At 43.4% G+C, this 18,202-nt stretch overlaps 1 protein-coding gene across 2 annotated transcripts in view; it reads left to right on the top strand.

Moving 5' to 3' along the window:
- Positions 1-5,407, top strand: part of LOC119891937 (ubiquinol-cytochrome-c reductase complex assembly factor 3) — a 32,932-nt gene extending 27,525 nt beyond the window's left edge. The window contains exons 1-2 of one of the 2 annotated variants that reach the window (XM_038703938.1): positions 1,457-2,523; positions 5,083-5,407. In XM_038703938.1, the coding sequence (XP_038559866.1) occupies positions 2,407-2,523; positions 5,083-5,214 (249 nt within the window). In that variant the 5' untranslated portion in view covers positions 1,457-2,406 and the 3' untranslated portion in view covers positions 5,215-5,407. Of the gene's footprint in view, positions 1-1,456; positions 2,524-5,082 lie in introns of those variants that run through there. The other variant, XM_038703937.1, reaches the window with a different exon arrangement.
- Positions 5,408-18,202: the final 12,795 nt, after the last annotated feature.

The following is an 18,202-nucleotide window of genomic DNA, read 5'->3' on the forward strand; positions in this document are numbered from 1 at the left end:
TAGGTAAAACGTGCGGCGGGGGCTGCTTCGTTAAAAGTCACTTCCTGTTGCCAGCAGGTGGCGCTATGACTGTCTGTGAATGTCAGCATGTACATGTGTTCAGGGCGGGACTCTCATCCTACATGTACAGTTTGGTCCAGATGTGAGCATGTACACTGAAGTTACGACAACTTCCGTGTCATGGCGAAGAGCTGATCTTTGACACCACGCCACGGACACGCCCATTGACGAAAACTTGCAAATAGCACAACTTTTCATCTTCAATGCCTTTAGAAGGCACAGCAAAAATTTGAGGTCGGTCGGACTAAATCCCTAGGAGGAGTTCGTTAAAGTACGAAGTGTGTAAATCATCCAAAATTTGACGTAAAATTCAAAATGGCCGACTTCCTGTTGATTTTAGGGCATCGCTCCAAGAGGCTTTTTTGTGCGTCTGGACAAGATACACGTACCACAGAAAATTCGTGCACGTAGGTAAAACGTGCGGCGGGGGCTGCTTCGTTAAAAGTCACTTCCTGTTGCCAGCAGGTGGCGCTATGATTGTCTGTGAATGTCAGCATGTACATGTGTTCAGGGCGGGACTCTCATCCTACATGTACAGTTTGGTCCAGATGTGAGCATGTACACTGAAGTTACAACAACTTCCTGTTTCACGCCCATTGACGAAAACTCGCAAATAGCACAACTTTTCATCGTCAATGCCTTTAGAAGGCACAGCAGAAATTTGACGTCGATCCGACTAAATCCCTAGGAGGAGTTCGTTAAAGTACGAAGTGTGTAAATCATCCAAAAATGGCCATAAAATTCAAAATGGCCGACTTCCTGTTGACTTTAGGCTATGGGTTCTTGAGGCTTTTTTGTGCGTCTTGATACGATACATGTCCCCAGAAAATTTCGTACATGTAGGTTGAACGTGAACGAGGGGCTAATCATTTCCAATTTTCAAGGTGGCGCTAGCGAGTCATTTTGCCACGCCCATGTGCGAAACTTGTAGAATACGAAATTTTTCACCGGTTCTGACATGTTTGCAAATTTTGGTGAGTTTTCGAGTATGTTTAGGCCATGTCATTTGGGCCTACTTTGCAGAAAAAAAAAAAATAATAAATAATAATAATAATAATCCGAGCAAATTCAATAGGGACCTCGCACGGTCGTGCTCGGGCCCTAAAAAAATATAATCCGAGCAAATTCAATAGGGACCTCGCACGGTCGTGCTCGGGCCCTAATAATCCGAGCAAATTCAATAGGGACCTCACACGGTCGTGCTCGGGCCCTAATAAATATTATATATAATTCTGTAATTTGTTTCTACATTCTATAAAGAAAAAGATGACTCGTTCACTTTACATACATAGTTTGTTGCCAAAAATGCACACAGTCAAGCCATAAATGTAGGGTGGTTTACAGAAAAAGGAAACTTAATTACAAAAAACAATGGATTTCACATCTGTGATCTAAAAAAAAACATGCTAGTGTTTTGACAGAATGATTTTATTTTGAGACAGGATTGCTGTGTTTTGATTTTGTGTATGTAGAGAATGTTTTTTTGTATTTTGAAATGTAGGGCAGAAAATGTACTATTTGGCTGTGCAGTAGGTATGTTGCTGTAAAATAGATAGGGGAGACTGGATATAGTTATAACACTTTCTGCTTAAGCAACTATAACTCACTAAATGTTTTTGCGAGAGTTTTAAAACTTTTACACAGAGTACCTATATTTGTTAAATTGGCACCAATGAAATCATCTACAAAAAATATCACAGACCTTGTGAGTTGAAGTCAAATTCATGGTGTTCCTTTGTTCCAATCTAGGCCTACCCTACCAGGGGTAGGGTGTAACACATGCTGTGATAAGTTTTAACAATTTGACAAAATAAGCAAAAATGGATGCCACACTAGGAGATATGATTCAAAAACAGGTATAGTGAAATAAAAGAACAATGTTTTTCTCTCTCTGTAACAGACTATGTCTGGTATGTGTGTATGTAAATTTGTCTACTAGAACAAACTTAACAGTATATTTAATACTACTACAATGTACCTAACTAAAGAACATCTTTGTACATCTTTGGGTCTAACAAAAAGTCAGTCAGTGCTTGAAGTGAGCCAGTAGCCTACCCACCGGTATGCAGTTCTTTTTCATTAAGCAGAATTCAGCTGACATGCCATAGGCCTAGGCTACATATAACCACTCCGATCCGGTAAGTGGCGGTATGCACCTGTAAGTTTGCTATCAGTAATAAACACAAAGAAGAAGAAGAAGAAGAAGAACTACAGAAGAAGACCCATATCCCAGCGCGCACTGCTGTTTCTGTGTCCGACGTTACCAAACTATGCAGGTCAGATGTTGTAGGTGAGTTCTCAGGCAGTGAATCAGTCACCATCAGCTGATCCTTCACCGTTTCCAGGATGAGCGGCTTGCGGACCGTCCTGAGCTCCGCAGCGGTGGCCGCTCTATTGGGGATCGGCTACGGGATGTGGTGTGCGATCGCATCGGGAGAAGACAGGCGGAGAGAGCTCATCAAGGTGGTTCAGCAGACAGCTTTTCCGGTTACAGACAAATAAACGTTTTAAAAGAAACGTAACTAAACTAACACAAACTCACTGACTAAACTGTGTAGGCTACTGTATGGGTTTATTGTGGTACCCGTTTGCGTCTTAATGGCGATGTTTGTTTATGATTTAAATGTTTGATTGATGACTTATATAGCCTAACGTTAATGTTCAGCAACTGACAGGCAAGATGCAGTAGTGTTGAGATTCTTTCTGTTTTAGAAAACACTAACCTATACTTCCTTATGGAAATGTCTCTCTTTAACCCAATAACGTCCGGCTGCGGTAGTACCGCTCACGCAGCGCCCTCGCACACGCCGCGCTCCTCGCTCAAGCCACGCCCCTTTACGGTACAGTCTGACTGTGTCCAAGGGCCTTTCCGAAATTGCTTGCTACTCCCTCTACATACTTCCACTCCGTTTGCGCGTTCATGCGGAGGGTCCGCCACATTTAGTGCCATCCGAAACCAATGAGGGCGGAGTGGTAGTGGGTTGTTAAACCCTCAGATGCCGAGTCAGCGCCGATGCTGGCTTGTTGAAGGTGTGTAACACCCTTTGCTGTAAGATGGGGGACCCACAGCCCTGGGGGGCTCCTGTGTTGAGCACTAGAGTGGAGGAGGTATGTCCGCCAATCCGGACTGACTGGGATCTGTGAGGAAGTCCAATATCCAGTTGCAGAGTGTTGTATTTAAACCAGAGCGCTGAGATTACCGATCAGTTTCATGGGGAGATTGTGTTGAATGCTGAGCTGAAATCCACAAACGGCATTCTGATGTAGGTGTTGTTTTTCTCAAGGTGTGTGAGGGCTGAGTGGATGGCAGTGGAGATGGCATCCTCTGTGGATCTGTTGGTTCTGAAAGCAAACTGGTGAGGGTCCAGGCTGGCTGGGATGTTGTTCTTTATGTAAGAACCAGTTTCTCAAAGCACTTCATCAGAATGTGTCACAGGGCGGTAGTCGTTCAGAGTAGACACTGCAGACTTTTTAGGTACAGGAATGATGGTGGCTGTCTTGAAGCAGGTGGGAACCCTCTCCTGAGACAGTGGGATGTTGAAAATGTCAGTGATAACATCAACTAGCTGATTGGCTCAGGTTTTAAGTACACAGCCAGGAATGTTATCAGGCCCAGCTGATTTACTCATTCACTCCCAGCAGAACTCTCCTCACATCTGCTGCGATAGTGACAGTGGCCGGTCCTCTGGAGGTGGAGTAGACTTTACAACTGACTCCTTGTTGAGATCAAAGTGAACATAAAAGGTGTTCAGTTCATCTGGTAACAATGCCTCACACATGATGGGGGAACTCCTGCTTTTGTAGCCTGTGATGTTTTTGATGGCCTGCCACATATCTTTGGTGTTGAGGTCTCTCTCCAGTCTCTGCTAACGAATTTAGGTAATACCGTGCTGAGATTTGTTTGATTTACAGTCACCAGCAAGAATGAAAACACCATAAGGTCAACACAATTTCATTCTATAACTTGTTATATTGTAACAAAAAACCTACCTACCTGATGTCTCCACTTCGCCTCTTTCAGTCTCGCTCTGGCGACGCCGTAAGCTTCTTTATCAGTCGACAGAAAAGCAGCTGTTTTGGCTCTGGACAGAGCCCTCACCTCACCATTCATCCAGGCCTTCTGATTGGGGAATGATTTTATCGTTTTAGTGATCACCACATCATCAACACATTTGCTGATTTCACTGATGATGTATATTCCTCAAGCTTGAAGTGGCTCTCCTGGGCGGCGGCCTCTCTGAACACACTCCAATCTGTGCTACCAAAACAGTCCTGTAGAGCTACTGTAGCCTCATCTGTCCACACTTTGACTGTTTTAATTGTTGTCTTGACCCTTTAATCAGCTGGGTGTAAGTGGGCTGAAGAAGCAATATGGTCTGATTAACCAAAATGGGGATGGGGGAGGGCTTTGTAGCTGCCAGGAATATTGGTGTAGACGTGGTCCAGCGTGTTTGTTCCTCTGGTGGGGTTGTGGACATGCTGGTGCAATTTAGGTAATACTGTTCTGAGATTTGTTTGAATAAAATCACCAGCAACAATAAAACACCATCAGGTTGTTTTGTCATGTGACTGCTGATGACCTCATGCAGTTCCTGTAGTGGAGTTTTTGAATTTGCATCTGGAGGAATGTAAACACCAACGACAAAAACACTGGAGAATTCTCTGGGCAGATAGTATGGCCGACATCTCAACATTAAAAATTCCACATCTGGTAAACATTGTCCATCAACTTTAGCTGCGTTTGAGCACCAAGCATTATTTACGTAGATACACAGTCCTCCTCCCTCGTCTTACTGGACTTAGTGTCCTGTCTGTGCGGAATAAACTCCTCCCGTCAAGTGTGACCGCTTCCTCAGGGACACTGCTGTGCAAGTTAATATTTATATTAAACTAAGTTGTATCATTTGCTTGTGAGACAGTTGTATCTAACACGCACACAAGAAATTAGGGCAACATTTTCATTATGTGGTTTAATGTAATAATTCATTACATGTATTTGCCTCTTGCTGTACTGCCCACCAGAATCTGCCTGAGTCGAACCCAGTGAGAATGGAAGAGACGAGAAAGAGGAACGCTCTGGTGATGCAGGCACTCAAGGAAGCTGCTGAAACAAACGACAACATTGCAAGAGGGTTCGGAGGACCTGCAAAATAGACCGTCCCACCCTGTTTGCCAAGTCTCCATGTATTGAACACTGCCAGCGTGCAGGACCACAATCTATTCAAATAAAGATGAACATTCTATTATTCTACAAGTAGGTTGTTGTCTAATTTGCAGCTTTAATGTCTTCATTTTATGTGATTTACTATATAATGTTAAATTCTTTATTAAAGCTCTCTTAACACAAGCATTTTATCAGAATCAAAATCTGCTTTGTGGGTCAAGTATGTGTAAACATGAAGGGAATTTGACTGTTTAATTTTTGTTGCCCCCAGTGTGCTTACACAAAATGAACACAGCAGCTAAGATCAAAGAGAAAGCTGAACACATAAAGGTGAAAGAATAGGACTATCATGTACACAACTATGTGATAAATGTCTTCATATAAATATGTATAAAAAGTATTGATGACAAAAAAAAACTACAGGTGCATCTCAGAAAATCTAAATGAGATTCCATGAGCTGTAAGCCGTAGTCATCAAGAAAAAAAAACACAAAAGGCCAGAAGTATTTCACTTTGTGTAATGAATCCAGAATATACTGTATGAAAGTTTTACTTTTTGACTTAAATTATGGAAAAATGAGGTGCACCTGTATAAACAAGTCAATCATGTTTTTGTAAGTTGTAAACAATACATGACCCGGCTCAAAGGCCATGACAAAATGTGGGAAAGACACAGTGCCTTAAATTATTATTTAGTTGTTTATTGTAACATAAAGTAACCAAAAATAACACTTAAACTATGGGATGGGTCACTCAGCAACATCAGTAGTGTAAGTGTGGATGGGTGATCATGGCGTAGAGTGTGGTGTCCAAACAAATTTAACATTTAACGAAACCAAAAGGTTTAGCTGCTGGCAGGGAGGATTAAAGAGAGACACAATTTTAGAGGTGGGGCTTTTATCACCTATGGAGTACTCGGGCCAGATGTTCCAGATCCGGGCGGGACCACTGCAATCAGCTCCTGAAACAGAAAACCACAGGCGAGTTTAGCGCCATAACAAAACATTGTTTTCAGTGGAAACAGTGGTTCCCTGAAAACACTGTGGTGTATGCGCACTCCAATCCAATTAAATTCAATCCTAAAAGGTGGCAAACCGGTGCAAGACATTTTCAGGTTACTGGAGTATGAGGCTACTTGAGCATAGAAAGAAGATCATGGCATGGTTTGAGCAGTTTGTGTAATCTCAGGAGACTTGTGCAATTTCAAAAATGGTGGCGTGCAGCCAAACAAACATTTAATTCATCAGACAATACACCAATTTAATAAATCGCAACAATCCCATCGATCTAGAGGACCTCGAAGACAAGTGTTTGGAGGACCTTGAAGTTTACATTGATCAGTGTTTTCACAGAATGATCATGGGGAAGGCCAAGAAAACCCACACTGAACTCTCACCTGGAGCACTCTCCTCACAAGGTGGGGATTTCACAGACATCCTGGACTCAATAGACAAGAAATTGTCCAGCTATGATGCCCGATTGTCTCTGGTTGAAGTTCTCCACAAAGAGTTTCAGGCTTTGCAGAAATCCCTGGAGTTCAGCCAGAAACAGGTGACCTCGCTGCGGAAAACGAGGTCTTCAAAGGTTCAGTTAAATCCCTCACTGAGGGAATGACACAGGTCTCAGCAGAAAATAAAAACATTAGAGAAACAATCATCGATCTCCTGGCGCATCATGAGGGACAACCTGGTAATCTCAGGCATCCCGGAGCAGGCAGATGAATCCTAAAGGAGCTGAAACTACCGGCCTACACTGTGAAGAACATCGGCTTTCACCTGGTCCACCGCCTGGGATGACGGCAATCACACAGCCAAAGGTTAAGACCCATTGTGGCCAAGTTTGAACACTTCAAGGAGAAGGAACTGGTTAAAAGCTGCGGCAGGGAGTTGAGAGGAACAAACTTCAGCATAAACTTGTCGCATGTAATTGTTTATTGTACTTCTCTACCTCATTCATCAGACTGTGTGATATTTTCTCAAATGCCGCCACCTTACTCAGTTCTGAGACCCATTCCGGAAATAATGGGCCCGCAGCATCTTTCCACTTATTATTATCTGTTTGCCAATCATGATGCTTATCTGGACCCAGTTAGCTAAGGGTTTTCCCATGTGGTTGATAACTTTGGGGTTTCCCTAGTATGTAGAGTTCAGGACAGAGTTTGTCTGTCCTCGCTATCTCTGAGATATACTTCCAAAACGCCTGTACCTTTGGGCATAACCATGCATGAACTGGGTCCCCTAACAGCCTGTTACATCTCCAGCAATCTGAGGAGTCTTTCAGCCCTAGTCTAAATAACCAGTACCAGTAATATCGGTGAAGAATTTTGAACTGTATTAATCTTATTCTGATGTCTCTGGAGACATGTTTGGTAACACCAATAATTTTATCCCAGTCCTGTTCTTCACTAGAGATGCCTAAATAGTTTTCCCACATTCCTTTCAAAGCTGTTGTGCTATTATAGCCAGAAGTGTTTAAAAGCAAAGAATAAAACCGGGAAGCCTCATGTCCTGCCTCTGCAATGCGTAAAACTGAATTTAAAAGGTACAGGCCCTGGGGAGAGGCTTGTGATGAGACAAAGATGCTAACCAGAAGATGTGTTAATTGAAGGTACCTCCAAAATTGATTATTAGCCATATCATATCATAGCCTCCTTCAAATAGATGACTCAGAGTAAGAATTCCTTTATTCACCCACTCTTTCCACATAACTGAGGATTTGCCAATTAGGAGGTTAAGATTGTCCCAAATCCCAGAAGACATATATGGGTTTATTTTAGTAATACAGGCTTCTTTCCTTCATATTTCCTGTAAATGTGATATGATGGGTTTAGATTGAGCATTTGGTGGCATTCTGGCAGACAAGAACAACAATGGGGGAAACGATATGCAGATTGACTGTTCTATTGAGTACCATGAAGGAGCTCAGTGTGCCAGGTGTCTCAAGCTAAAGGCCTAGTAATAAAACAGCAAGACCCAAACCATCTTTTGTAGTTTTCTTAGATGCATTCAAGGCTTTTTGCCATTCAAAAAAAAACTTTTGACATAGTACATCAAATTGTTTAAAGTACTTGGTAGGGATTTCCAGGGGAAGAGACTGAAGAATATAATTTATTTGGGGATTGCAGTTCATCTTGATAACATTAACCTTGCTGGGAATAAGTATGACTGGGAAAAAGTATTCCTAAGTATTTAATTCCCTTGAGGGGCCACTGGAAGGAGCAGACTTGGAATAACGATTTAGGGCAATAACTTTGTCCAATTCACCCGATAGCCTGAAAAGCTTGAGAATGATTATCTCTAATTTGGAGTAGTGTAGAACGGATTTGTCTGGGTTTATGATGAAGACTAGAGTATCATCAGCATAAAACAAAAGTTAAATGTATAGCCTCCAGTCGTAATACCATGGATATCAGGGTCCTTATGAATTGCCACAGCCAGGGGTTCTATTGCTAGGCAAACTAATAGAGGAGAAAGCAGTGAACTTTGCTGGGTCCCATGGCCGAGTCTGAAATAAGTTGCTGTGCCGATGTTAGCACCTTTGCTAGCACTCACTTGGCCCTTGTCTATGTGCCTTGTATTTGGTCGATTTGCGTTCTTTTGTGTGCCTGACATTACAGCCATGTATATCTCCTACACTTGTAATTCAAGTGGTTACGCCAAATCTGAATGTGAATATCGGATAAAAAACAGATACAGCAGCACAGGGCTCGGCTAGGCAGCTATCCTCTTCACCCCGTCACGTGACTCCATCAACAGACACCCTTAAACAGTATATGAGCGATTATGGTCTTTGCGATGCATGGTGTTCTCATCACCCCACTCTCAGAATATATACCTTCTTTTCACTAGTCCACCACTCATATTCCCACCTAGACTTTTTTGGTTAGCAGCTCAGCTATGACAGACATCTGAGAATCAGAAATATTTTATTGATCCCAGAGGGAAAATTCTTGTGTCACAGTTGTACACATTGCACATCAAGGCATAAAGCAAAATAAATAATAATTGAAGTTGGTAGGTAAAGAAATATATAAACGTATGAATATAAATTATAAACCAAAAAATATAAAGAGGTATGGATATGTTGTGATGAACAGTAGTAGTGAATAAAGTGAAGTAGAATTGCAGCAGAGATTGCACATTGAATATTAAAACAGAGAATATTGCACAGAATGTGAAGTACTGCACTACAAGGTCTAGTTTAATAACTAAGTAAGCTGTGTGTGTCTGACACTGAGTGTACTTTGGGAGGCAACAAAAGCAGTTATGAGAGGTAGAATAATCTCCTATTTATCATACAAAAAAAGAAAGAGAGATCTTGTGAATTAGAGCTAGAGAATTAGAGCTAGAACAAAAAATAAAAACATCAGCAGCTGCCCATGCAGCGTCTTGAAAGATCTGAGTAAACTTAAACTTGAATTAAATGAAATTATTGATAAAAAGACCCAATTCCAGTTGCAAATACTACCCTTGGAGAACTTTGAACATGGCAATAAATCCAGCAGATTCTTAGCCAACCAATTACAATTGAATAAAAAAACAAAACTATTTCCTCCATAAAGGACTCAGCTGGAAAAATGAAGAAATAAATAATACCTTTAGAGATTTTTATAAAAACTTCTATACATTACAAATCCATCCATCTAAATCTAACATAGATTTCTTTTCTGAACAATATAGATTTGCCAAGGTTAGATGGTGAATAGAACAGCGCTCTGGATTCACCTGTTTCAATGCCTGAATGAAGAACTCTTACATATGCTGAATAATAAAGCCCCTGGGCCAGACGGTTTTCCTGCTTAATTATATAAAGAATTCTGCGAAACACTTGCACCCACATTTTATCGGATGGTAATGTAAATTAGGGGAAGTTGCATATTGCCTTCAACAATGAACTTTGCCAATATCAGCCTGCTCCTTAAGCCAGACAAAGATCCCACACTCCCATGATCCAGTTATCGCCCAATACCACTTATTAACGCATATCTTAAAATCATCTGCAAAGCCCTAGCCAAAAGGCTATACTCCTTTTATAATACACCCCGACCAAGGGTAGACACTTGCTAAATTCCTCACTGTGGTACGATAAAGCGATAAAACATCTAGAGTATGTCATCAAGGGCAGTAACCTTATTCCATTCCAGGATCTAGTGGCACAATATGGAATTAGCAATAAAAATGTCTGGAATATCAACTTAACTGTTGTGGTGGCAGCCCGGCTGACGGTGAGTGTCCTGTTTATATCTCCCCTTTGCTTGTGATTCTGTTTTCCCTTTGTGTTTTGGCCTGTCTGTTTGTGTCTCCTCCTTTCCCCCTGTGTGTGTGCTCTCCCACTCTCTCTGCTCCTGAGCCCAGCTGACAGTCTGCACCGGCACCTCATCAGCCACTTCCTCTGCCTGCCACACCTGCCAGCAATCAACCTCATCTCTGCCAGTACTTCAACCTCGGTTCTCCACACAATTGCTGCTTGATTGTCGTTGCTCCAAACCTGGTGCCACTTTATCACTCAAGCTCTTGTGTAATCTACGTCATCTCTATTTCCCTGTTCTTGGTTTTCCCTGTATCTAAACCTGTCTGTCTGTCTTCCCTCCAGGTTCACTCACCTCTGTCCTCCGTTGTGTCAGTTGGGCTCGCCACCCTGTCCTCTCCCCTCGGACATCCTCCACGGCGTCCACTCGGCTCTTCCCCATGCCCAGCCAGTCAGCCTGCCACCACACTCCTCCACCAACCTCCCCGGTCAGTTTTCCCGTGCCTCCTCTCTTCCTCAGTTCCTTGTGCCCGTGTTTCTCCGGCATCCGCCTCTCCCTCACCTCCACTCCCTCAACCCCTTTTTTCCTTTAATAAAACCTGTTCATCCTGAGCGTTGCTTTTGGGTCCTCTCTGTCAAACACACCACAACATTAACTCCATAATTCGGACTGCTTTCTTGTGGCCTCACCCTCCTTGCTTCTTGCACCATTGGCCGCTCCTTGATTTTAATCTCATTTTAGACACTGAGGGCTATGTTCGGGGAGTGGTACATTCGGAGGCTCCACTGCCTGCCAGTTGTGGGGTGTCCGTGTTGTTACTACCCCCTGATTTTAACTTCACCTTAGTTAACACCCACCTTATCTCCACTCCACCATACCACACTTCACAAACCATTACATGTATTCAACACAATGCAATACATGCACACAGGTGGGGGGTTGATGGTGGTGGGGGATCTCATTTTTCCCGTTTCCTCTCCTTGGAGCTCTAGGGTGTCGGTGGTGCTGCAACGTCGGTGTATGTCTCTCCAGACCTGGGTCGGGTGTGGGGGCATGCTCCGGGGCTTTCGCTCATGTCTGGGGTGGATGGCTTGTCCCAAGGCCTGTGTCCCATTGTCTCCTCTCCTTGCGGGGGCCCTCTTTGGCGTGGATGGGGCACCCACTACTGCCCCCTAAAGGCTCTCCCACGACAAGGGCTACTGTAGTCCCGGGGGTGCATAGCTGGTGTTGTTGTGGTGGGTCATGACACGCTGTCTTGGGGGTGGTTGTCTGGGGGGGAACGGGCCTCAGGTTTGTGGGGCCCAAGGACCATTGGCTCTGCCTGCACTTGAGGCGGTGGCCTTTGGCTGGGCTGGGGGGCTGTCGCCCCTGGTTCTCCCAAGGTCTTGCTCCCTGGCTGCCGGGACTCCCTGGAGCGGCTCTCTGCCGTTCCCCCTTGGGGCAGGGCGTGGCTGTTTGTATGTTTTTACTTTTCTTTCTCCCACAGTTGCTTTCTTTTCTTTAGTTTATTGCTGTGACTTGGCTGGTTGTCTTCTGTTGTCCCACCCCAACGCCTCTTTTTTTTAAATAATTATTACTATAAAGAATGTCTAATACAGAAATGATGACCTCCTGCAAAGTTTAACAGTTCTGAAGTTGAACAGTCCTTTTGCAGGAATGACTGCATCAATCAGAAAGCATTGAGAGACGGACTAACGCACTGTTGGTTTCTGTTGCTGACGTATTGCGGTAAGCGTGTCGACTCATTTCCGTTTCCGGTGCTTGTGTGTTGGTACCGTGTTGTGCTGCTCTCGCTAAATAACAGTTACATTTGTTTGATTACAGCGGCCAACTGTTCGCTAATCACTTATTCTTTACAGTAATTTTGCTTAAGCACTCACAGTTCTTTCCATCTTTTAGTGACTGCTGTTCAATCTCATAGTTGTTCTAAAGTTTTGGTAACTGACGCTACAGTACTTTAGCTTAGCCGTTAGCGACTTTAGCTTAGCAGCTAGCGATGGCTTCTCCTTCTCCCTCTCTCTCTCCTACTTTCTCCTGCTCGGTGTGTCAGATGTTCAGTTACTCCTCTGCCTCCTTTAGCGGTAATGGTACGTGTAATAAGTGTAGTTTATTTATAGACATGGAGGCTCAGTGATTTAGAAGTCCGGCTCCGCACCTTGGTAGATCAGTCTTTAGCTACTGTAGCTAGCCAGTCCCCGGTAGTCGGTGCGGAACGGCTTGAGTTAGCCTGTGGTAGCCGTCCCCCAGCATCTCCTGTGCAGCCAGGAAAGGGGGGCTGGGTGACTGTCCGAAGGAGGAATAGTCGTAAGCACTCAAAGTCCACGGGGCACCATCAACCTGTTCACGTTTCTAACAGATTTTCCCCACTCAGCGACACACCCGCTGAGAAACCAACTCTGATCATTGGCAGCTCCATTTTGAGAAACGTGAATTTAGCGAAGCCAGCGGCCATAGTTAAGTGCATCCCTGGGGCCAGAGCGGGCGACATTGAATCTTATTTGAAACTGCTGGCTAAGGATAAACGTAAATACAGTAAGATTGTTATTCACGTCGGCGGTAATGACTCCCGGTTACGCCAATCGGAGGTCACTAAGATTAATGTTGAGTCGGTGTGTACATATGCAAAAACAATGTCGGACACCGTAGTTTTCTCTGGACCCCTGCCAAATCTGACCAGTGATGACATGTATAGCCGCATGTCGTCATTCCGCCGCTGGTTGTCGAGGTGGTGTCCAGCAAACGATGTGGGCTTTGTTGATCATTGGCAGACTTTCTGGGGAAGACCTGGTCTGATCCGGAGAGACGGCATCCATCCCACTTGGGAAGGAGCAGCTCTCATTTCTAGAAATCTGGCCAAGTTTATTAGTGGACCAAATCCATGACAACCCAGAGTTGAGACCAGGAGGCAGAGTCGCAGTTTAACACACTTCTCTGCCCTTCTTTTTCAGCAGTTACCCACCCAAAACCCTACACAGAGTCGCAGTCTAACACACTTCTCTGCTCCTCCATTTCAGGAGTTACTTAGTGAAAATCCTATAGTGACGGTGTCTGTCCCCCGACCATCGAAATTATTTAAAAAGGTAAACAGAAGAGGAGCTGTGCATAAAAACCTCATAAAAATTAAAACCACAAGAGCAATAGTGCAAATGAATAGGAGGTTAAATGTGGACTCTTAAACATCAGATCTCTCTCTTCTAAAGGTGTACTAGTAAATGAACTAATATCAGATTATGATATTGATTTATTTTGTCTTACTGAAACCTGGCTGGGTGATGGAGAATATGTTAGCCTAAATGAATCCACCCCTCCCAGTCATATTAATACTCACATTCCTCGAGGCACAGGCCGAGGAGGTGGAGTTGCAGCTATCTTCGACTCTAGCCTACTACTCAGCTCTAAACCTAAACCAAACTATAACTCATTTGAAAGTCTTGTTCTTAGTCTTTCGCACCCAAGTTGGAAATCACTGCAACCAATTCTCTTCGTTATAGTGTACCGAGCACCTGGCCCGTATTCTGAATTCTTATCTGAATTTGCAGAGTTTTTGTCAACTTTAGTCCTTAAAACGGACAAAGTTATTATTGTAGGGGATTTTAATATTCATGTGGACGTTGAGAATGACAGCTTTAGTACTGCGTTTATCTCTCTGTTAGATTCCATTGGCTTCTCTCAGAGTGTTCATGAACCGACTCACTGTTTTAACCACACCCTCGACCTTGTTTTGGTGTATGGTATTGAAATTGAACATTTAGTGGTGTTCCCACAGAATCCCTCTTTGTCCGACCACTGTTTCATAACTTTTGAGTTTGTATTGCTGAACTACTCGCCATTGGGCAAAAATTTCTATACAAGATGTCTGTCTGATAGTGCTATAGCTAAATTTAAGGATGGATTCCATCAGCTCTAAATACATTATCTAGTCACAAAGTAACGGAGGACTCCTATGCTAATTTCAGTCCCTCCCAAATCGATCATCTTGTTGATAGTGCTGCAGGCTCGCTGCGAATGACACTCGACTCTGTAGCCCCTCTAAAAAAGAAAATACTAAAACAAAGACGGTTAGCTCCATGGTATAATACTGAAACTCGCAAATTAAAGCAAATATCGCGGAAACTTGAGAGGAATTGGCGTTCCACCAAAGTGGAAAATTCTCGTTTAATTTGGCAAGATAGTCTTAAAACTTATAGGAAGGCCCTCCGTAATGCTAGAGCAGCGTACTACTCGTCATTAATAGAGGAAAATAGGAACAACCCAAAGTTTCTTTTCAGCACTGTAGCCAGGCTGACAGAGAGTCACAGCTCTATTGAGCCAAGTATTCCCATAGCTATCAGTAGTTACGATTTCATGAGCTTCTTTAATGATAAAATTCTAGCTATTAGAGACAAAATTCACCAAGACCTGCCCTCAACTGGCACCGACTTATCTCTTAACTCAGGAACCTTAGAAACAGCTGTAGAACCAGATACATGTTTAGACTGTTTTGCTTCCCTCAATCTTTACCAACTAACTTCAATAATTTCTTCATCTAAACCATCAACCTGCCTCTTAGACCCCATCCCGACTAGGCTGCTTAAAGATGTTTTACCCTTAGTCAGCACCTCTATACTAGATATGATCAATCTATCTTTATCAACAGGCTATGTACCACAGTACTTTAAAGTAGCTGTAATTAAACCTCTTCTGAAAAAGCCCAAACTTGATCCGGATGTTTTAGCAAACTATAGACCTATATCTAACCTTCCATTTCTCTCTAAGGTTCTGGAGAAAGCAGTTGCTAAACAGCTGTGTGACTTTCTACAGAGCAATAGTTTATTTGAGGATTTTCAGTCAGGATTTAGAGCTCATCATAGCACAGAGACAGCACTGGTGAAAATTACTAACGACCTCCTTATTGCATCAGACAAAGGACTTGTCTCTGTACTGGTTTTATTAGATCTTAGTGCTGCATTTGATACCATTGACCATCAGATCCTATTGCAGAGACTGGAATATTTCATTGGCATTAAAGGAACCGCTCTAAGCTGGTTTAAGTCCTATTTATCAGATCGATTTCAGTTTGTACATGTTAACGATGAGTCCTCCATGCATGCCAAAGTTAGTCATGGAGTTCCTCAAGGATCTGTCCTCGGACCAATCCTCTTCACTTTATATATGCTTCCTTTAGGCAATATTATCAGGAAACATTCCATAAGCTTTCATTGTTATGCAGATGATACTCAGTTATATCTATCGATCAAGCCAGATGAAACTCATCAGTTAGCTAAACTTCAGATGTGCCTTCAGGATGTTAAAACCTGGATGACCTGTAATTTTCTCATGTTAAACTCAGATAAAACTGAAGTTATTGCTCTAGGGCCTAAGCACCTCCGTGACGCATTATCTAAAGATATAGTTTCCCTGGATGGCATCGCCCTGGCCTCCAGCACCACTGTCAGGAATCTTGGAGTTATCTTTGATCAGGACATGTCGTTTAAGTCTCACATTAAGCAAATTTCAAGGACCGCCTTTTTTCACCTACATAATATTGCGAAAATCAGGAACATCCTGTCTAAAAATGATGCAGAAAAACTAGTCCATGCATTTGTTACTTCTAGGCTGGATTACTGCAATTCCTTATTATCAGGCTGCTCGAAAAAGTCCATTAAGACTCTTCAGCTGATCCAGAATGCTGCAGCACGTGTTCTGACAGGAACCAGGAAAAGAGATCACATTTCTCCTGTTTTAGCTTCTTTGCATTGGCTTCCAGTAAAATCCAGAATAGAATTTAAAATCATTCTTCTTACCTACAAAGCTCTTAATGGTCAGGCACCATCTTATCTTAAAGAGCTCATAGTACCTTACTACCCCACCAGAGCACTGCGCTCCCAGAATGCAGGGTTACTTGTGGTTCCTAGAGTCTCCAAAAGTAGACTAGGAGCCAGAGCGTTCAGCTATCAAGCTCCTCTCCTGTGGAACCAGGTTCCAGTTTGGGTTCAGGAGGCAGACACCATCTCCACATTTAAGAGTAGGCTTAAGACTTTCCTCTTTGATAAAGCTTATAGTTAGGGCTGGCTCAGGTGAGTCCTGAACCATCCCTTAGTTATGCTGCTATAGGCCTAGACTGCCGGGGGATTTCCCATGATGCACTGAGCTCCTCTCTCCTCTACTTTCTCTCCCTCTGTATGCAACCTCATCCCATTATTGCATGTTACTAACACAACTTCTCCCCTTTCTGGTAGTCTTGTGCTTTCTCGTCTCTCTCCTCTCTCCTATCACTTCCTGCAGGTTTTCTAGCTCTGGAGCTGTGGAGTCTGGATCTGTGGTTGCGGGTCATCTGCTGCCCCCGTGTTCCTGCTCGACACCCTCTGCTGCAACGACTATTGTTGCTAGTCTTATTGTTATTATTGTTATTATAATCATTAACATTATGATTGTTACCATTAACACTATTATAAATATCTGTACCATTTTTCATTTAGTCTATAGCAACATCACCTTCACTGTCTGTACCTCTGTGTGTATATTGTGTAGGCTGCCTCCCTCCCCTCTCTCTCTCCTTACATCCCTCTTTTTCTCTCTATTCCTCTCCTGCGCTCTCTCTCTCTCTCTCTCTCTCTCTCTCCTTCACCCCCAACCGGTCGAGGCAGATGGCCGCCCACCCTGAGCCATGGTTCTGCTCGAGGTTTCTGCCTCTTAAAAGGAAGTTTTTCCTTGCCTCTGTTGCCTAGTGCTTGCTCTTGGTGGGAACTGTTGGGCTTCTGTAAATATCATCACAGAGTACGGTCTAGACCTGCTCTTTTATGAAAAGCGCTGTGAGATAACTGTTGTTGTGATTTGGTGCTATATAAATAAAATTGAATTGAATTGAATCAATGCGGCATGGCATGAAGGCAGTCAGCCTGTGGCTTTGATGAGGTGTTCTGGAAGCACAAGTTGCTTTGATGGCAGCCTTCAGCTCGTCTATGTTGTTGGTCTGGTGTCTCTCACTGTTCTCTTGACAATCTATGGGGTTCATGTCAAACGAGTTAGCTGGCCAACCAAGCACAGTAATACCATGGTCAGCAAACTCGTTACTAGTCATTTTGGCCCTGTGGGCAGGTGCCAAGTCCTGCTGGAAAAGGAAATCAGCATCTCCATAAAGCTTGTGAGCAGATGGAAGCATGAAGTGGTCTAAAATCTCCTGGTAGGTGGTTGCATTGACTCTGGACTTGGTAAAACACAGTGGACCAGCACCAGCAGATGACATGGAATCCCAAATCATCACAGACTGTGGAAACTTCACACTGGACTTCAAGCTACTTGGATTTTGTTGCTCCACTTGTCCTCCAGACTCTGGGACCTTGATTTCCAAATGAAAAGCAAAATTTACTTTCATCTAAAAAGAGGACTTTGGACCATTATGCGACGGTCCAATTCTGTTTCCCCTTAGCCCAGATAAGATGCTTCTGCACTCTGTGAACAACCAGCCCTTTCAGCAATGACCTGCTGGAGCTTACTCTCCTTGTGGAGGGGGTCAGTCAGAAGTCTTCCCCGTGATTGGTGTTTGAACCAACGGCTGTGGCTCAGGAGGTAGAGCGGGTTGGCCGTTAATCGGAAGGTCGGCAGTTCAATCCCTGGCGGCTGTTCTGCCAGTGTATGAATGAGTGTGACTGGTAAATGCAGATGTAGTGTAAAAGCGCTTTGAGTGGTTGAAAAGACTAGAAAGGCGCTATACAAATACAGAGCATTTACATCCAGACTGAGAGAATATA

Source organism: Micropterus salmoides, unplaced genomic scaffold, assembly GCF_014851395.1.
Source record: "Micropterus salmoides isolate LMB-PRFRI ecotype aquatic unplaced genomic scaffold, ASM1485139v1 Ms_hic_scaffold_7, whole genome shotgun sequence".
NCBI lineage: Eukaryota > Metazoa > Chordata > Actinopteri > Centrarchiformes > Centrarchidae > Micropterus > Micropterus salmoides.